A 21,927-nucleotide genomic window follows, 5' to 3' on the forward strand; every position below is an offset into this window, starting at 1 on the left:
AAACAATTTTCACATGAGGTATTCAAAGGGATTTTCTTTAGTTGTTGATACAAAATGTCCCACCATGATTGACGTTTAAAGTGTTGTGTATCTTTTTTTAAAGCCTTTGGTTGGTTAGCCACATTCATTAGTAAGTCTAACACATGGACAAGAATGGCACGATAAAGCATGGTGGGTCGAGTCGGAGCCGAGGAAACTCAGACTCAGTCAAATATAATATTTCCCTCAGCTCGTCCCCGTTTAAAGCTTTTTGTATGGATTTCATTAATTCCTACTTACAACAGTGGGATCAAACAGTATTTCAACTACACTAAACATTTTTGGAAAAACAGGGGTGGGAGGGGTGGCTTACAAATGTGGAAAAATAGCTTCTGTCTCCTCCGACCTTTTTTTTTTATTTTTGGATGATTCTTGGGCTTTTCTGTTAACAGCAATGATTCTAGTTTTTCGGAAAACAAGGAATAGGCAACGTTGATTACAGCAAGATCCTCCTTGCTTGGATTGTCACCTCCTTCTTTTTTTGGTCTTGAGAATGATTTTCTTTATATACAGGACATGGATTGATGGGACACTCGAGCATACTGGACTTTAAAGCTTTGGCTGGACGGGGGCCGCGTTTGGCTCCTGTTACAGATTGATTCCAGCACATTTGGTTTCGGAGTAAAAGGCATGAAGAAGAGACGGATGGACAGACAAGATAGATAGATAGATAGATAGACAGACACCCTGACAGGATGGATTCTTTGGTTAAGGAATATCTTTGCCACACAACATCTCACACAGTTGAGGTAGATGGGTAAAGTCTTCATGTACACACAGGGGGACGGGCAGGGACAGACAGGGGGGGACACTGGGGTTCACAGAGACTTCCATCTGAAGACACTGCCTCATGTCAGTTTCTCAGTTCCAGCTCAACATAATAAATAATCAGCACGCCGAACCCCACTGGTGCTTTTTTTTTTTTTTGAATCCTCTGAGTGCTACGGTAGCTCTGATAAGAAACTGCTAAAACTACCCAAGATACATCACGGTTCAGCAGTCACCCATCAATCTTTGGTTGTTTTTTTGGTTTATCAAACTATTTTTTAAAATCTTTTTTTCGTTTTTTTATTCTGAAAGTATATATCGGCTTTCAGTTGTGTCAGTATTTCCCCCCTCAGAGTTGCTCTGTCGGCGTCCTCGGCTGCTGCTGCTCAAGTTTCTAGAAAAGCCACTAGGGGGTGCCGCAGGCTAAAATGGCAATGCTGATCACCTGCAGCAGCCTCTCCCCTGCCTCCCCCTCAACGCCTCCCATCTGTACAGAACGGGAAGAGCTTCCCTGCTTTGACACGGAGCAGAAGGTGGCTCAATACAAAAAGCTCTGTCTCCATTTTAGGCTCGCGGTCTCCGAGACAAAGAGCAACCTGAAAGGTGTCACCTCAGCTTTGATACAATGACAGTAGCGAGCAGAGGAGCCTCCCAGCTCTTTTATTTTTTATTCCCCCCCTGTACAGACTTGAGCGCGCACCCCCCCCCCCTGCTCTCAGCATGCTTACAATTGTTGCTCATTAAAGTTTAATTCAGCTCCATGCCCCACCACTCCAACACCTCCTATCCCCCAAACCCCCCGACCTCTCCTACACCACCATCCTCATTCTGGATGATTCAGCCTCCTCTCTGATCTCCCCCCCGCCCCCTCTGAATGCCCCCTAAAGCCCACAGGTCTGGCCAAGAGCGGACCCCAGACCAGATACCCAGAGAGGAGACGGGATGAAAAAAGCCTCCCCTTTGAAGTCCGCGAAAAAGTCGATGGCCTCTTTCATGACCGCCCGTCTTTCAAGTGCACGCTGTGAAGGGGGCCCCGGCAATCCGCCCCCTTCCACCGTTAAAGACAGAAAGAGAGAGAAAGAGAGACGGGTGGAAAATGGCCAAGCTAGCCTCACCACTCTTTGGCAGCATTCACACAGGGGTCACAGAATCACATCTTGGGTGATTTTCTCGTGATTTAGGAAATGCTGGAAATACAAATCACTTGCAAGTTGTCGGGGGAACCCAAACGACCCTGAGAGAACCTGGAACGAACTCCAAGAACCCCACTAACGCTCTTCTAACCCTTTTCCACCAACATGCAACGGCTTCAGTTCTGGTTCGCACACCTAAATTTGAAACGTTTGGAGCATTTTGACAAAAATAGGAAGTTTTTCTTGACCTGAAGAACAAACTGTGAAGACATCACAAGACATGTTCTGCATATTCTGCAGGTTGAAAAGAGACGAAGGAGTCTTGCATGTAATAGTTGTCTTCACAACTGTTTGTCTTCTGCATCATGAAAAGTTGGTCCATGCTCATTTTTTTAGATAAAAACAAATATCTGTAATAATATATCAAAAGCTTGCGGGTAATCGAGGTGATTTGCCATCTTACTTCCACTGTTTGTTGTGCAATGTCTTCCATTAATGGTTCCGCTCAAAACATGTGCTGGTTTTATGGATAGTAGCGCTGCCCCTTGAAAGTCGGACGCTCGAATCATCAGCTGGAAGCTTGCCTCAACTCGAGGAGTAGTTTACTTCTGTGCAGTGAACTTCTGGGTAGTTTTGGTCCCCAGATTTTGCTGCAGATTGAGCGCTCTTACTTTTACGCTCCTCTTTGCAGCTGCAGACATGTAGGCAGCAGCACAGAGGGAGAGAGATTGCACCATTAGGTGAAGAAATGCTGATTTTACAGCTCACAGCAGCTCAATAGGATACAGGCTTTTGTTTGAGTCTACAAAAAATGTTGTTGCACATTTGCAACCTGTCATTAGCACCATTAGCTTGTTTACTCTATTAGGTGACACACTATACGTTCCGCAGAGCCCGGGACTCTGTATGGAAAACAAAACGCAACATTAAAAATTTGTATTTAACTGCCTATGCCAGACGAACTCTGATTCGTCTGGCATAATTCTGAGTCGGGTGCAGCCCTATTAATAATGTCACAAAAGCTTGCAGGTAAACAATGTGATTTGCCATCTTGGTACCATTGTTTACTTCCGTTGTGCAACGCCCTGCGTTGGTGACGCAAAGTCAATTACAAAGGTTCCACTCAAGAGTGGTGGAAACGTTTGCTGGTTTGCACAAATAGTCCCAAACGAAACCAGTTCAAGAACCAGAGCTGATTTGGTGGAAAGGGGTAATAGAGAGTCCCAGGAGCCTCGCATCAAAATCACAGATTCTTACAAGATGATGAACAAACTAGGGATGTCCCAATCAGATCTGAAGGATCGGTACTGAAGGATCGGGATCAACGCATTTTTTAACTGATCTAGATATTTTTATCACGCACTCCTTGCAATCCTTTGGTTTGTCCGGCATAATGCAGGAGTGGTAAACGTAGAGCAAAATTTGCTGCAGATTTTTTTGTGATGCTGCTATTCCAATAACTAGAAACTATATTTTCAGTTTGTTTACTTTGTTATTTTGTAAAAATAAAATAAAAAACTATTTGGAACTTTTCGGACGCAGACATTTTTTCTTGCATTGCACTGCAGAGCTATTAAACTATCATCACATACACCAGAATGATTTTAATAACTTTAAAACACTTGAAGTGTGCACCGTGCAGCTGTATCAGCTGTATTATCGAGGTAAATACAAGTATTCGATCGGGACTCAGTATTGCAGATACTCGATATCCAATGACTCAGATCGGGGGGGGCGTCAGGACATCCCTAGAACAAACTCTTTAAGAAGTTTAGCTACACTCCTGAGAGGCCTCGCAACCAAATCAGAGATCCAGAGACGAGAACAAACCAGGAGTACAAACCTTTAGAAACCAGCAAATGAAAACCCAAGAAACACCTTAAGAACCCAGAAGGTCAAAGAGCGAATCCTAAGAGCCCTGATGGAACTGAGACAACTGTCACAAGGCTCGGCATGTTGGGGGGACGGTGAAATCACACGGAGTCGGACATAGACAGGAGTGTCTGCACTGCACTGGGGAGGGGGGCAGGTGAGAGAGATGGGACAAGAGGGGGGGTCACAATCATGCATTTCCCCAGGCAGACGCACAGTACGCATGTTTTCATGTGACCCTGAAGGACTCAGACGGCGCTTTAAGTGGGTCCCCGGACACTTTACACACTCCGCCGGATGGCATTGGTCTGAACACAACTTTACAAGCAACCTGTGAACCTATGGGATGCCTCATCATCATCATTATTATTATTGTTATTATTATTCATAGTATTAATTATAAATATTATCACAACATTCAAACAAGCTTTGGCCTTGGCGTTAAGAGCTGACCGCAGAGACATTTGCAAGAGTAAAGAAATCCCCGTTATTCTACAAAAACAAAAAAACAAACCCAAAGGCCAGGCCTTAGAGAGAGAGAGAGAGAGAGAGAGAGAGAGAGAGAGAGAGATACGCAACATCACTGGGTGGCTGAACAGGGGGTCGGGACCGGGGTCGGGGACTGGGGGTTTTGGGGATTCAGGCCGTACATTCAGGGAGGCAATGTTAATCTTTGGTATTACGATGGGATTCTACAGCTAAAAGTGCCCATCAGAAAAAGTACTCAGTTCACACAGACATACAGAGCATTGTTAAATAAATACTTACAGTATATAGATAGCATAAATAAATAACCAAATAAATAGAGAGGAAAAAGAAAAAAGGGAAAAAAAACAAAACAATAAATACACAAATGCAGTAATAAATACATTGATCAGATCAGCAATTGCATTTGAAACGTTCTTGGTTGGATTTCACTATTGGCTATAAGGAGGCGTGTTAAAGCCGTTCCTTTGTGGACCAAAAAAATGACCTTGTAACGTCAGCAGGGCTGAAACAAACCGCCCCACTCTTCCATCGTGTTTCTATAAATCGAGCGATGTGCTTGAAATCTGTACAAAAAGGGCTGAAAGAATCACATTCCTCCATTTTTCTAGACATCTGTAAAAAAAAGATTTGGAGCAGAGGTGTTTGGAAATGAGTGGAAAAAAATAATGTCACTATACATTGTGTAGCTCTTCCCGCCGAGCCTCCGTGTTTCATTTTTTCTTTTTTTTTGGCTTAATTTTGAGTCAAACATGGCTGAGGAGCTTCGTTTGGAAGCTCGGTGTGAGTCTTAAAGCTAGACGGTTGCACCAACGAGTCTGCGTCCTACTTGTGTTTATTGATTCTGTCCTGGCGTATGGCGAGATGCCCCCCCCCCCCGAAAACTCTTGATTCATTCAAGGCGGGACCGACTTTCCTAAAACACAGGAGAGGCTCCTGTTGGCGGTGAATGATTGACAGCGTGGAGTCAAGGCCGCTACAGAACCGTCCTGATAATTCCAGGCTCCGAACTTGGAACAACGCCACCGTTGAAAACACATGCTAAAAAAAAAGGAGAATTAGCTTCTTCAGAAAAAACAAGATTAAAAAAAAGCCTTTTCTTCCTCTTTCGCCTTGATTCTCGAGGAAAAACGGGAACATCGCGGGGAGGATTAACGTCTTTGGATGATGAACACTTTTGATTAAGAAGTTACACGATGGAGCTCCCCACATGTGAGCACTTCTTGATTCTTCATGTCTGGAGAGATGAGTAAAGATTTAGAAGGTACACCAAAATATGCTTCCTCCTGATTTGTAATACCCTCATTATCTCTAATCTAGATACTCAAAATAATGCAATGAGATGGAGTCTATGTGAGGGCGTGACTCATCTTTGAGTCAAATCATCTTTGCGCCCTTGACTATACAAGCAGGACCTCGCGCCCTGCGCTCATATCACTCTGGGTATCGCCCCCTTCTATTTCAAGGGAGCGATCGACTTTGGTTTGGGAAAATGCTTCATCTTCATAAAATCATCTATAATAGCTGGCTCCGTCGCTCCTTCTGATAACGAGGAGGACATTTATGACGGCTGATCTCTGCCTAGACCAGTCTATGTGCCCCCTTGCTCCCTCAGCGCCCTCCCCACCGCGCCTCCTCGGCGGTCCGTCATCATGCCGTGCTGCAGGACACTGCGGAGGAGGAAACGCTTGAGCCCGAGGAACCCGTGGAGGAGGGACGGCCCTCGTCCGCCCACTTGTTGACGTTGCGTCGGCGGGCGTTCATGAAGAAGTTGCTGACAGTGGAGAGCTCCAGGCCCAGCTGCTGGGAGATGGTGACCTGCAGCTCTTTGGTCGGGCGGTGGTTCTCCCTGAAGATGGCCATGAGCGTACGCCGCTGCAGGTCTGTGAACACCAGCCTGGTGCGCTTCGGGCCCTGGTTGCGCTCCAGCTTGCTCTGTTCCTGTTCCTTCCGCTTGCAGGCTGCAGGCAGACGGATAAAAGATAAATTAAAAAAGGAAAGGGGGGGAGCAGGTTAGCTAACAGACCGGCTGGCTAACTAGGACAAATGGATTAAGCCGAGGGAAAGTGGATTTGTTGAAAGAAAACAGATTAGCTAAGCAACTTTGATTAGTTAAAAGAGATGAATCAGCAACTTGTTTCATTGTGCAGTAAAGGAATCAAGATGTTCAACCCTTCACGTCGTGTTGCCCGTGAGCTGCTGCCGGCAGAAAACAGATAACTACATCCAGGCCGGAGCTCTGCACGGCTCTCATTATGCTGCTTTGGAAAACACTGTATATTTTTACATGGATTTGGCCTCCAGACAAAATCTGGTGTTGTCATCCACTGAATAAGGCCGTGTCTTCCAAAAAAACACACAAACAGATGCACAGTGAAGCACTCAGTTTGCAAAAGTACCGATGGACCCAACAGGGATTATTTTCAGCAAAAATCCTCCATGGTTTTCTTTTCTTATGATGTCATTCCTGCAACTTATTTATCATTAAATCTATTTTTAAAAAACACACATGGAGTCTAGTTTTTATTTTCCTGTGTCTGTCAGTGACGGAAGAAGTATCTGCACCCTTTACCCAAGTAAAATATTAATACAGCTCTGTAAAAAAATACTCTGTTACAAGTAAAAGTCCTGCTTTGAAATGGTACATAAGCAAAAGTAATTATATTCACTCAGAAAGTGTACTTCAAGTATTCAAAGTAAAAGTACTGAAAGCTGACAAATCTTTAAAAACAAACCCAAAAACAACCTCTAAATTATTTTTAAAGGGAAAAAAACACCACCAAACTCAAAATGATCAAAGATAAATTTGGGGGGAAAAAGAACCCACACAACTTTTTTTAAAAGAAGTAAAAACATCCAAAAACTCAAAATTAAAAAATAGCGAAATAGCTAACCCCCAAACCCCAAAGCATTTATAAAAATTGTTGGCAACTATTAACTGACTGATTAATCAACCACTTGTGCTTTGGTAAATTGTTGGGTAATTTAATTTATAATAAAATAAATTATTTATAAACTCTTCTTCTGATTTTTATGCAAAATATTCATCTGCAAAGTAGTAGTTTTAAGTAAAAGTATAAAATAGTACAAAAAGAAAATAATCAAGTAAAGTACAAGTACCTCAAATTCACATTTACGTACAGTACTTAAGTCAATGTAGTTAATTATACTCCACCACTGGTGTCTGTTTTTATATTTTAACTGAAATCTGCTCCCAGAAATCAAAAGAAACATTACTGACAAATAAGATACACAAAATGATGATTTTTTCATCTTGTGTTTGCATTTAGAATAAACTGACTGAGAAAGCTGCCATATTTTAGTCAGACTCTGCCTCCCTTCATATTCTGCATTTCCATATTTCTTTTATACCACAGAGGAAAAATTAGCTGGATGTCAAAGTTCTCCGTATTCAAACTTTTTAAGTGGTGATGGAGGTGATGAAGTCTTGTGTTAATTTGTCTTTTTAATGCCAGACTCGCTTACACCAACCACAAAATACAAACTCGGGGTCTGGGTTAAACGCCACTGTAGCTGCGGCAGCCTGCCCAATTATATAATCAATATTTCCTCACGAAAAGTCTGAAATTTATTTATTTTTTTAAATATATCGTGCAAAAAAAAAGCAGGGCCAGTTTTGTGTGAGAGACGCTGATATGTGTGTGTGTGTGTGTGTGTGTGTGTGTGTGTGTGTGTGTGTGTGTGTGTATGTGTGGGCTGAGCTCAGATCCATTTTGAGAATCAGACGAGCATTTTAAATTCAGGCTGAATGTTTCTCTCTGCATATCCATCGCGGAACCTTTCACCTCCAACACGCTGTAATTCTGTATTTACAGGAAACACAACACCAACCTCTGCCTTTGTGTACCGAGCCAACTCCCCCACCACCACCCCTCCTCTCTGTCCATCTCCCTCCACCTCTCTTCTCTTTCCCTTAGTGGACACTTCAACATCATTAGTTTCTCATAAAAGTCATTTACATGTGGCGGCACTGAGTGAGTAATAATCACTTTAGGGGGAACTAATTTATTTTCTATTAAAGGCGGGTTACGTCAGGGGTGAGTGAAACAAGCAGAGTCGGCATTGCTCGGGGTGTTTAGAAGCCTTAAGTGGACTAAAACATATTTGGGGGAGTCGTGCAATTACCTAAATGCACACTTTTAAGAGGTTTCAATCAGCGCTGCGCGGCTGAGCGAACGTTTTGCTGATGGTATCAAACGCGTTTCTGAGTGTAAGCAAGCGTGTTTGTGCGCACACACACACACACACACACACACACACACACACACACACACACACACACACACACACACACACACACACACACACACACACACACACACACACACACACACACTGAGGGAGGACCGGTGCATTGGTGCCAATGCTGGACTTTATTGAACACTGGCCTGGAGGCCTGAAATCTGTAAACAAAAGTGTATTTTCTTACCGATTGTGCTAAAATGTGTTTTATTTGAAACATTACTTTATTGAGAGTTAAATTAGGACTTATAGTGTCCACTGTTGCTGCTATAAGTGGCAGTTATACCTTTTTAATTTTATTATTAATATTTGAGTTGAATTAAATGATGCTTTGTGTGTCTTTTGTTTATTAACAATAAGATCAGTTTTAAAAATATATGTCTCTGAACTAATGTATTCCCTTGTTTACTGTGTTTCCTAAGAGCTGAACTCTTCACCTGCAAGGTAATATAGGCTGAGTGGTCAAACTGATGCACAAGATGAATTGTGGAGATAAAATTAAAATTACGAGCTGTGAAAACGCTCAAGGCCGTTTCTGTTCTCCTCTTTAAGTTAACGTGGTCAAGCTCTAAGTTGAGCATATTATTTATGCCAATGAGGTAGAGAGATTTTATGTGTTGATCAACTTATATTGTGATTTTTTTTGTGTGTTTTTAGTTCTCATGGCACACTTGACAACATGTGTGAGTGCATGTTTGTGTAATAAAATCCTGTAAAACAAGAGAAACGCCTTGTGTCCGTGGTTAGCTACATCCATGTGAACACGTTATATTTGTGTAGAAAAAGGATCCCAAATGTCTTATATTCTCACAATAAGTGAAGAATTCTGCCAAAACACTGTGATGATTTCAACTTGTTTCTTGTACAAATTAAGTGAAGGGAACATGTTGCTGCTTTTTATAGTTCATACCTTTGGGGGAATGTGTTTAGATGTCACTGGTATGCTCTGAATAGCCCTCTTCTTTCACTATTTTCACTTGTGCTGCTTTATGATATTGCATATTGTTGTAACCGATTGTGTCCTGATGAGACCTTCCTGGCTCAATAAAGGATAAATAAAAATTATCAAGATGAAATAGGAGAAAGAACTCAACGTAGAAATTTCAGATAAAAATTGGCAGAATATGTGGAAGATACATCATTCATACACTAATTCATAAACATTTAAGAAACTGATTTGTTTCTTTATTACACCAAAACTGAAAAGAAAGCAGCTGAACAGTCATCAGAAATGTTGGCAAGAGTGCCTTCATTCTCATGTTTTTTGGATAACTGCATTTTGGGAAATGGTAAGGATTTAAAAGAAAACAAACAAGGATATGAGGTCCCTAACAGCTGTTTGGTGCTTTAACTACGTAAGTTCTCTGAAGAAAATGTTGTTGCCAGGAATAGATATTTGATCAAAACACTGCAAGTGGTGAGCAAGAAAGCTGTCAGGAGGAACTAGAGTAAAAAACCAACAAAACACCAATGGCCAACAATCGTGGAAGAAATCTTTTCAATGGAAAAATTGGCACACAAACTGAGACTACAAGAAGCAAAACCAGAAAGAAAATGTTTTTTAAAAAACGGACTATACAAAACTTAAAGAGACGACACTGGACTGGAACAATAATCAACAGATACGCTGATCATCAAAGATGTAATAATGTTCGTGCACCCAAGCAGTTTGTTTTGTTTTGTCTTTTGGTTTCTTATTCTGTCGTATCTGACATGTCAGTGTCACACATCTACTGTATATGTTCAAACGATTTAAGTGAAAAAAGGGAAAATATTTAAAATTCAGACACAGGACAAGTTTTCCTACAATCTCAGATGTTTTTGTCATTAATAAAGAAATCTATGATGCTCTTTTTTTTTATTCTCAGTCACTGCTGTTTGCTGTTTTCAGTAATGCAACTATTATCTTTGACTTGTATCAGATGTTTTGCTGATTATTTATTCACAGTGAGGGCACATTGGTTCATTGTTGGAGTTATATAAACTGTAAGGTTCACAGCATTTAAATTTTAGCTAAAATCTGCATAAGTGTCAACATCAATGATTTTCTTGTTTACCGTCTGTCATGCTGATGTTATACTGATGGACTTTTATGTATTGCATCTTTTTGCGTGATATGTTCACATTAATGGTCTTTTGTGTGGTTGTATGTAGTGAATTTAAGAAAGTTTGTGGTCGTTTATTTATTGTGGTGTTTTAGGCGATGAAGGCTACTTTTTTTTTGTTTTTGTTTACCTGTTGCCCGACAACAGATGCAAATCAGCCGCTAACTAAGTCTGGTGCCTTTAACTGTGCGCTGTCCCTTTGAAAATAAACAATCAATTTTAAATATATATATATATATAATATTGTCATTCATTTGTTGTTATTAATTGTTTTGTTTTCTTTTATTGTTATTTTTGTAGTTTGCCCATTTTCTTGTTGTGTTTCGTTCCCTTTTTTTGCCTTAATAATTTTTTATTTGTGTTTTTTAAAATTATGAAGTAATGTTTACTTGTGTGAACCACAGAGAGAGTAGTTGCTACCCTGCCAGTGAATAATGGGAACATAAATATATAAATGAATTAATAAATGCAAAGAAATATGCATGCTTAATGACATATTTGTATTTTGAACAGAGTTGGGAATCACCAGAAACCCCAAGTTACAATATTATCATGAAACTTAGGTCAAGATACAGTATTATTGTGATTTTAAATGTTTTGCAATACACTGAGTATTATGACATATATTTCCTTTTATCAAATTATGGTACAAAAAGCAAGGTTGAAGATTTCATATAAACTTTGGGTCAGACACATATGAAACTTGGGGTTTCGGGTCGGGAATTTTTATACATAAATTTGTGCCTTTTCTGCATTACTTTACGGTGGAAATGCATTTAATTTCAATAAAAGTCTTCTGTTACTATTATATTTTTATTGGCGGTGGGAATGCACATTTCTACCAAATCCTGAGGGGGAAATGTCTTGTACAACATTTGTTTTATCTAATAAGATAACGTTTCCATTCTGTTCATCTCACGTCAGTCATTTTTATTGCAACAAAATGTATCTAGTGGACTGAAAAAGCAATTAATTTTTTTATTCAAGACATCTACCAAGAGTTTAATTTGTATTTGCAATATTAATAACTTTTTTTTAAATGATACCTGGCATCTGTGTATCCATACAATATTCCCACACAAAATGTTGTAATATTATTCTTTATCGTTTTCCTCCCAAATGCCTGGTTTTGAAACAAAAAGGCAGAAGATGACACTTTTATTTTGAGGTGCCTCTTTGTGGTGTAAACTTTCTTTAAATAATGTCGCCTCACTGTCAGATGTCTCCACTTCTAAACAAGGTTTATGGTCCTCTATTATGGACCAAAATGACTTGATTAGATGGAGATAACAGCAAGAAACAACCTTGAAATCCAATATTTCAAAGCCCAGCACACGCAGAGACACAATCCCACTCACACATGCTCCAAACACGCATGATATGAAGCTAAGATGGTGGCGTTTGCAGCGAGAGCAGAGCCGACACGTTGGATTGATTGGCTTACATGTTCCCATTGAGAAACATCTCACACGGCGCGGCCTGATGTTTACTGTATGACCGCCTCTGCACTCCTCAAACTCACAGCAGCAAATTCCTCTCATTAGCAGAGCGCTTGAGAGATAAGTGTGACCTTACTGCCGTCTTTTCCACACGAGTGCCATCAACAACAGCAGCTTCAGAGGCGGGCGTGGAGCCGTGCATGTGTGTGTGCGGCGCCGTTAGACTTTGATTGCCCCGACATCCAGCTGAGTTTCTGAAACTAAAGTACTCGACTGGACATGAATAAATCTGGCCGTGATTTCCCCGTGTGTGTGCTCGTCCTCCTCTGAATCATTATCTGAAGGAAGTGTTTGGACTCGGGGATGCACCCTTGTCAACTGGAGATTACAGGTGCCTGTTAGCTTTTGGGCATCCGGGGCGCTCGTTTGCATTTCTGAGAGTTATCGAACCACGTCTCATTAAAATCTGAACAGGCCAAGATGTCAGCGGCATGTCAATATCACTACAAGTGAAATTATTATTTTTTTTCTTCCAAATGCTACATTTTTCACTGGCGTTACACCATCAATATTTCTGTGCTGGGGGGGTTGGGAGGTGTACAGTGGTGCACTCTCAGCTTAATGAAAGGAGTGACATGATAGTGCTGGCTACGGCTGGCTTGTAGCGCGGATTTATGGCTTGTTGGAGAAGTCGGGGTGCCTCCTCCTCGCCTCCATCCCATCCTCGGCTCTCTGCCGTCCTGACGATCATAACGCCGACCATTAACTAAATGCTTCCTTATGCTGTAATCATGTGTAAAAGGCTCACAATTACCATGCTATAAATCGGCGGCGCTGGGGCGACTCCTGCAGACATAAATATTCCCCTATAGGCTTCTTATGATCGTGGGAACAGCCCCTAATCATGATGTATGCCCCTGTCTCGTGTTGCTGAAACGTGATCGAAAGCCCTTTCCCTACCCCCCGGCGTCTCAACCTACACCCCCCCTCCCAGCCAGAACACCCCCCCCACACACACACAACACCCCCGCCCGCAGCCCCCAGCCCACCCCCTGCTGATTTCTTGGGCCAGGGGCTGATAGAAATTATTGATTAAATCTGTGCAGCTCAGACTCCTCGACCCACAGAGGCTGGTTAACCCCTTCAGCGCCAGAGTGGGGGGAGCTGCAAGAGCCAAGATAAAAAAAACAAAAAAGCATGTTTGTGGGTTCGCCTGTTTACAATTCCTGATATGTAAATGGAATCGGCGTTGACCTTTGAGCCTCGCTGGGAGGATGTGAACTGTACGCAGCGAGAGGTGGACGAGGCTTTGTGGCTTTCATTACTGTGGGGGTGGTGCAGGCACTGGAGCCGACACGTAAACCGCATTGACCTTTCTTATTCATTTAGACCTTTAGTCAAGGGCTTCGGCCATCATCTTTAAAGTTATAGTCTCTGATCCCCCCCTCCAACACTGCTTGACTTTAAGTGTCGGAGCATGGCTGTGTGGTCTTTATCCTGCCTCCTTCTCCTCCGACTAAATCCTGATTGCCTCCTCCACCGCCTGAGGTTGGGCTACAGATGCATCTCATATATACAGTGCAGTAATCCACACAAAAACAAGACACTGCGGATAAATCCCAGGGATCACCTCCTCCGTGTTTAGCAAAATGTCTCCGCAGAAAAGACAATTATTTGAAAAAGACAAAATGGCAGCGGCTACGTTCCATAATTACTGAGAGCTCTGCAGCCTCCATCTATCAGAGACACAGTTATGGAAATAACACGCTGCTGCCGGCTGACACTGAAGGGCCTTCTATGTGTTTAAGCGAGTGCTGCATTAAGGAGGATCATCTTAAAACTTGAGGCGTGAAGCAGAGAGCAGTTGAGCTATCTTCAGACTGAGGAGCACAGGGCACCGCGCATTCTAATTCCAGTCTCGATTTGCCGATGCGGCCGAGGTGTGTGTGGGCAAGGCGTGCTGCTCTTTCCCATGGAAATCAATAGAGGCTTGTAATTAAACAAAAGGGGGTTGGCCGGGGGGGGGGGGGGAAAAAACAACAACCCCCTTCGGAAAGTAGGTTATGTAGAAAAGTGCCGAGCTGTCCAAATTGTGGCTTTGCCAAGAACTAAATATGCAGTTTGAGAGTGTGTGGGAGCGCAGAGAGCAGCATTGTCAAACATTATAGCACACTTCTCTGTGCAGGGACTTTAATTTTTTATGAGCTGATTGATCGGCTTCTCGGACTCGTTAAAATAATGTTTGGAAAGATGAAGATGCTGCAAAATAAAGAGAGAATGATTGATGATTAGAAGAACAAAAAGGGGCTGTTTTATCCCGAGGAAGATAAGGTGTGTGTGAGACAGGAAGAGGCGTTTTCCATACAAAGCTCTCACGATTAGATTCATCAAACAAAATCTCTGTCAAATTACACAACAAACTGGCAGATAACTCGTCTTTAGATAAGGGCTGCTGTAACGTTTTGCTGAATGGAGGATGTACACATGTGCTCTCAGAGCCAAACAATCAAAGATCAATAATTGTGAAGGGATTGCAAGAGTGCACAATCATTACCTATGAACTCCATTGTGTTGTTGAGCTTAATCAGTCGAGTTGCTGACAGAGAGCGAAAAGCAGTGATCAACTGGGCAGGCTCACACACACGTCCTCCTCACAGACCCCCGCAGTGAGACACACACACACACACACACACACACGTATGCTCCTCTCATATTACTGTGTTCACTTGGATCTGTTTCTGTGCTGCGTGTATCAGATGGGCCCTTGGTCCCTGTGGAGGGACAACACTGTAACACGGCACTGTACAGCGTGCTGTCGTCTCTTCAATCCACATCCCCAAAGAATATTAAATGTCAAGCAGCAGATTACAATGTGCCTTTCAAAAAAATCTTTAGCCTGTAGAATCTGTATAAATACTAACTGGTGTGCAACAAAAAAATCTGACTAAATTCAAGAAAATTGTGAAAAATGAGCCAAAAGTCCACAAATATATTGGATTTAAAATGATCTCACATTTTGAGGAGCTCCTGTTTTTCTGGCTAATTGACTTCAATAAATTGATTATCAAAACCAATTAATTATGTCAGCTGATGCAGCACTAAAGATCACCTCCACATCAGCAACAACCCTCCACTTGTTTTCACAGATATGAGGAAAGTGACGACGCTGCTGCCTCGGAGCAGGACCGCGTTTTTTTCGTATTTAGCCTCGCAGTAATTGCCTCGGTGACGACGTTGATAAAAGACGTCTGGCAGAAGCTCAAGCCTCATTTGCATCAGCTACCTTGCCAAGTCAACTTCAGCCGCGCGCTGAGCAGATATAAATCACTGCTAGAATTAATCAATCGCTCCAGAATGGGCATATCTGCACAAATTATTTTGTGGGCTCAAAAGCGATTAAATTGCCAACCGCTGATCTTCATGCTTCGTTTGAGAGGAGGGCAAATGTCTGTGGCTTTTTTTATTATTGTAACTACTGTACAGATCAATAGGAGCTGTTTGGGAGCAAAGTAAACAAAGGAACGGCACATATGGTCCTCTGCAGCTCAAACTGTCTCTGTGTGCTGCTAAATTGTGATTATGAGACAATAGATGGAGGCCGTGCTGCATTCAAGAAGGAAACATCAGTGTGATGCTTTTCCTCATGTTTCTACCTGAGCTGCATACTGATGCTGCAGAGGAGGGTTTTGTTTTTTTGGAAGACATGGAGAAGGAAGGTGTTTGGGGAAAACAAGAGGAGAGCGAGTGTCTGTTTGTTGTTGTGTGTGTGAGCACAGTGTGTACATGTGTGTGAGGCAGATAGAGAGCAAAGCCAGATCTTACCCTCCAGCCGGAGTGAGGCCATTCTTTGAAACTCGGGCTCCTGCAGCCAGCGGGACATCCTCTTAAAGGTCTCACGGCCGGACTTGAGCTTGCCCCAGGGCTTGGGGTTCCTCAGGAGGTCAGACAGCGTGCCCTGTGACCTACACAGAACCCTCTCGGCGAAGATGGCCTGGGGGATGCTGTACCTCTTCAGCTCAGTGATGATCCGCTGGGCCACGTCCCTGGTGTTGATCTCCTCCCCGCCGCCTCCGCTGCCCTGCGAGCCCGGCAGCATGCCCTCACCGGGCGAGGACGAGCCGGACGATGAGGAGTGCAGGTGCTCGCCCATCTTGGAGGCCTGCTGGCTCGGGTGGTGGTGGGGCTGGTAGTGTTGGCTGTAGATGTGAGCGTGGTGGCCCGGGGCGTGCTGGTGGGCCTCCATTTTATTCAGCTGATGCCCCACTGACACGTCGCCTCCTCCCAGACCCGGCGGCGACATCTCGCGGCCAAAATCGGACGTCCGGCAGAAGAGGCTCCCCCCGTGGACGTCGTAGCCGGCGTGGAGCATCTGGCCGCCGTTGCCGTTGGGGCTGTTGCCCAAGCTGCCGTAGCCGTGCATGGAGGAGGCCAGGCCCGAGCCCGTGGAGGGCGGCGACAGGCTCTGCGTCATGGCCAGGTCCTTGCCATAGGGGTTGTAGAAGTTGGTGCCAAGGCCTCGGTCCTCGCGCATCAGGGTGAAGCTGCCGATGACGTTGCTGACAGGGAGGCAGGGGTGGTGATGGTGATGGTGGTGAAACTTGTCGTCAAAGGGCTGCAGGGGGGTCAGGGTGGTGTAGGTGCTGCCGGAGCTGGACGGGGAGTCGCCGCTGTATCCCAGTGCAGACATGGAGTGGTCGAAGCCCGGCGGACGGGGCTCCGGCTCCAGGGACATGGAGGGTCCCCCAAGGGAGGGCCTGGGGAAAGCAGCTGAAAGGTCCCGCGAGTGCAGCATGGCCCTGCCGTCCTGACTGTGAGCCAGATCGGAGTGGCTGTGGAGGGACATCTCCCCGAGACTCCCATCCATCTTCACTTTCAGCAGATAAACGCGTGCTGTGGCTCTGCTCTTGTTATTGTTGTTCAAGCAGCCGGGGCCAACAGTCTGCGCGCTCTCCTTACACCAGACTATGGATTTATCGATTTGTGAATTAATTGATTTCCGGGCTTATGGGGTGTCTAATTAATTATCTGATAACGTTAAGTACTGTCTTCAAACTCCCTCAAACTCCCAGAAAGGCAGTTTGCAGAAGCATGAGGAGCTTTGCCTGAGATTTGATCCTCAGCTCTTGTGGTGTCTTTGGTGCTCAGCTGTGCTCCTCGGCAGAAGCTTTGTGCCTGCGTGAGACAAGACAGCCGCTGTTACTCCGCTCCGTTTCAACTTTCATGCTCACAGAGAGGGAATAACGTTTGTCTGCTCACTATTAAACACTAATCGACACTCGTGCATCCAAAGACAAAACAATAATAGAAGCATTTAGTCGTTTTATCTCACACATCCCGGCAGAAAACATCGATATCAGCATTTTAATCACTTCATTTTTGCAACATGCGATTTTTTTGCTCTTTATGCAAAGTTGGCCGGACAGAAGGAGCGCGCATGCGAAGCGCTCAGCATTAGGTGCGTATTGGGTGCGTTTGCATATTTCCAGCATGTAATGAATGTGAACGACGCGTGAACAAACTACCAAAAACACGACGGCGATTCAGACACACAAACATCGACGTGTGAAGCCTCGCGGAGCTCCATGAATCCTACCTTTTATGATCCACCTCTCAGAACGCGTCCGCGGCTGTTGTCCGTCCTGTGCATGTCTCCGATTGTGTCGCCGAGCAGCCCTGCAGATTCACACAATTGGTCCGCTGCGCCCCGGGGTGCTACATTCACCAAAACCAAGAGTGCAAAAACCATCTGCGGCTAACACACCGAAATCTCTCGCGCTCTCTCTCCGGTTCCCGTTTCTCGGTCTTTTGTTTTCCAAAAAATCTCCGGGTCTTGCCTCGTTTTTTTGCTCTCCACTAGCAGCTCTCCTCTTTTTCTTTCATTATCTCGTGAGATTTTCCTCCTCCTCCTCCCTCTGCCTGCCACTTCATCGATCTCACCACCAACTCTTTCTCCTTCTCCTCCTCCTCCTCCTCCCCCTTGCTCACATTGACTCTCTGCTTTCAGTGCGTCACGGCCTTAAAAATCTGACAGATGTGCGATGAAATTCCTACTCCAATTAACCCTTTCTCTCCGGGGGGGAAGGAGGGAGGGGTGACTGGGCGGGGGAGGTGTGGAGGTGGAGATGCTCCCTTTCTCATAACCCCACAGGTTAAGCCTCCTTCAGCTGATTGCATGCACAACTTATGAATTATGTGCGCGCATCCTGGTCAGTGCGCTGCGCCCGGCTCTTTATTGTGTCTCATCACAAACTGCAAGCTGCAATGTCGGTTTCTTCCTCATCATGTAACAAGTGATGCTCTGGTCACAGTGAGGTAACTGGAACATGGAGACTGAAAGACACAGAGCTAGAGAATACATTTCAGGGATTTTTTGTACTTTTAGTAAACATAAGATGCCAGAGTGCATAAAACACCATCAAAATAGGGCTTGTTTATATAAAAAAAAAAGTGTCAGTGGAGGATCTTATGCATCCCCTGACAGAGGTCCGGCCTAAGCTCCCAATGTCCTAAAATCCTGGAAATGTCCTAAAATCCTAGAAACAACCTAAAATCCTATTAATGCCCCCAAATCTGAGACATGTCCTAAAATTCTGGAAACATCCTGACATGTCCTAAAATCTGTGAAATGCCATAAAATCCTAGAAACAGACTGAAATCAAAGAAACATACTTAAATCTTGGAAATGTCCTAAAAACTAAAATCCTATAAACATGAATGGGGCTGATGTAACTGGCCCCTGTCATTTTGCAAAAGTGGCCCCCAAGCAAAGCAGGTTGAGTATCTCTGCCCCAAACCCATTTTAAAAAGGGAATTTAGGATGAATATGCAATTATGTAAATGGTCTCACTAACTTATTGACTCCAGAAAAAGATCCATCCATTCCCACCATGCTGCGCCCGCTCCACACCAGACCCCAGCCCTTCTTTGTCTCTACAGCACCAAACATTCCTGAAGAATTTTGCATTTCTCTCTTTTTTCTGTTTCCTCTCGCGCCACATTTTAGGGGCAAAAGCTGCCAAGTGACGCTCGTGTTTATTTCAGCTCTTCATCAGCACTCAGCACGCGCCTCCATTCACTCACAGCGCCAACACTTGAGTCTGGAAAGTCCCTCAACAAGATCAATGCGACCCTTTTTTTCTTCAAAAGACCCTCGACCTGCTGCTGCAACACCGAGTAGACACACTGCAGGCCCGGCCTGCTGACAGCGCGTGCCCGCGAGTGCGTGCACGTGTAAGAGCATCCACTTAATGTCACTTTGTGTAAATTTACTGTGCAACATGGACGCCCGGATTTGTGTCTAATCTGTGAGCGTGCGTGAGTGTACAATCATTTGTGCAGACTTGAGTGGGTGCATGCTTGCTTGCGCGCGTTCACGTGAATCTATTTATGTGCTTTGGCGCCTGTAGGAGCATATAAAAAGCATAAATGTACATCTAGTCTGCATAGTGAGGCCTGTGCGTGCATGTTTGCGCGCGCTCCGGCCTCAGAGAGAAACACGCAGAGAGAGACAGAAGCAGGGAGGCAGAGCGCATACTAATCATATCTGTCTGTCAGTTTAATTTTCAGAGATGAGCAGTTCTGGCGTTTGGAAACAGCGGAGCGGTGCGCGGTGTGGGACCGCCGGCTTCCCGGAGCAGATGCTGCCCTATCGATCCGCTCCGCGCGCAGCCAGCACGGAGGGATGCGTGTATGGATGGCGAGTAGCTGGAGGTAAAATGGTCAACGGCTACAGAGCGAAAATAAAAGGTCCTTTTGGAGGTCGGGGTGAAAGTTCACCTTCTGTGGCTGGCAAATCCGAGAAGGAAGGCTGACACTCGAGCTGCAGAGCCCCCCAACTTTACCCACTCACACCCGGTTCAGGGTCCGAGTTTGTCAACACAGAGCTACTTGTGATCTGCAATACCGTATTTCTGCGTAATAAGGAGCTTTAGTGAAAAGATTAGTTTGCTCAGCTAGTAAAGAACGTTCCCACAACATTGGCTAACGTTACCTACACGGTATAATAATGTTTTAACGAAAATATTTTAACCTAATGTTCAAATAATGTTTATAAAGATGTTCATCATTTCATATAATGTTCATTTAAGGTTAAATGCTAAGAATAAACTAAGATGCAACGTTTTAACCGCAACACTCTGAGGATGTTTTGGTGATGTCCAGAGGTGACAGATTCTTTTTAACGTTCCCACAATGTTACATAAGAACAAAAGAAGAACGATTTCAAAGCAACATTCATAAAATGTAACTGAGTACTGAGATTAGAGACTCTTTTTTGGATGAAATGTAATTTAACAATAAACGTTTTTTTTAATGTTTATAGAGAATGTTGCTCAAACTTTAAGAACATTCTGAACACATGAAGAAAACTTGCTGCTGAAAATGTTACTAAAACATTTATTGGTTGCATTGCATCATTTTTCCACCAAAAAATTGCAAGCTGAGTGTGCACACTGAGCCCAAAATTTCAGATCAGCAGCAGTTTTTCATAATTTAGCTTCTGCAACATTACAACCACAACATTTACATTTAAGCCATCAGGAAAAACCTTCCATTACCAATCCAGGCAATAAATACACCAAAGAGGAACACTCACATTTTAGCCATTTAGCCGCAGCTCTCATGTAAAGTGACTCCTGATATAAGCTTTTAATCTAAAGCCAATACTGAGCGCCTTCAGATTTGAACCATTTAGCTGATGCCTCCATCCTCAGGGACATGTAGCTGCATCAAATCCTGCATCACCAATATTACATGCAGCCAATAGCGAGGGGGTCAAGGGTCAGGGGACATTGCTGTGACCTTAAGATGGACATGCATGGCCTGCAAAATAAATAGAATAATCCAAAGAGAGGCAGAGAGGTGGCGTGTTTGTTTTTGCAGGAGAAAAGGCTGCTGTCTGAGTTCTATGCTGCTGAGGGAAGAGTCGTCAACATTTATATATTCATATTTTATTAGAAGAAAATTATAAAAATAAGGAAAAAAACTGAGTTGAATCGTTTTTTGTGCAGCAGTGGACGCGCAGTGCATGCTGGCCCAAGAGGCCTGCAGACGTCCCCGAGCTGCAGCTGCAGCAACAGGACGGAGGACAAACACACACACAGCGCGACATTATTCATCCTGGACTTCACACTCGCCCCCCAAATCTGCTGTTTAATCACCGCATAAACGTGATCACTTATTGGTAAATGATAATAGATGGAGTGCGCGCGCAGGGTTTCAGTTTTGAATGAGATATTGACTTCCTGTTTGCAGAGGCGAAAAAGGAAAAAAAAAACAACAAAATTACGTTTTTTATGCCGCGAGAGAAGAAGAATCTCATCTGGAGGATTAAAACAAAGAAAAGCAGATTCTTCATATTTCTGAAAGTATTTGTATGTTTTCGTTTGAAGAATGAAATCTAGCTGTAATATAATTGTCATTAAGTTGATGCTGTTAAAACAAATTTAGGAAGTTTTCATCTTATACAACCGACTTAATAAGCAAACAAACATATTGGAAGCAAGATTCAGCAGGAATAAATCCTCACAAAAAGTAAAACAAAATCAATAAATATATCCATAAACATATATTACTATATATTGATAATGATAGGCTATATATTTAACTACTAAAATATAATAATAACCCCCATGTTGTGATAACAGATTGATGTTGTTGTTGTTAAGTTTTTTTTTTATCACATGCATTATTTACACACACACACACACACACACACACACACACACACACACACACACACACTGCAGAGGCAGAGTGAACTTACATGATGTCATGTACACTCATCACTCTGTGTGTAGTAGTTTAACACACACATGTACTCAC

The 21,927-nt window shown here is 43.6% G+C and overlaps 1 protein-coding gene across 2 annotated transcripts; it reads right to left on the reverse strand.

The window, feature by feature from the left end:
- Positions 1–1,731: 1,731 nt before the first annotated feature.
- Positions 1,732–18,137, reverse strand: onecutl (one cut domain, family member, like). Of its 2 annotated transcripts, XM_088084704.1 has the most exons (3): positions 17,699–18,137; positions 15,928–17,277; positions 1,732–6,259 (listed from the first exon to the last, which is right to left on the reverse strand). In XM_088084704.1, the coding sequence occupies exons 2-3, from the start codon at positions 16,967–16,969 to the stop codon at positions 5,949–5,951; spliced, it is 1,353 nt and encodes a 450-aa protein (XP_087940830.1). In that variant the 5' UTR covers positions 16,970–17,277; positions 17,699–18,137; the 3' UTR covers positions 1,732–5,948. The 2 variants fall into 2 exon arrangements, with proteins under 2 accessions (XP_087940830.1, XP_042345160.2); XM_042489226.2 differs by having other exon boundaries at positions 15,928–18,137.
- Positions 18,138–21,927: the final 3,790 nt, after the last annotated feature.

The sequence above is a fragment of the Plectropomus leopardus genome, chromosome 11 (assembly GCF_026936395.1).
Source record: "Plectropomus leopardus strain MGB_pleo_1.0 chromosome 11, ASM2693639v1, whole genome shotgun sequence".
NCBI lineage: Eukaryota > Metazoa > Chordata > Actinopteri > Perciformes > Serranidae > Plectropomus > Plectropomus leopardus.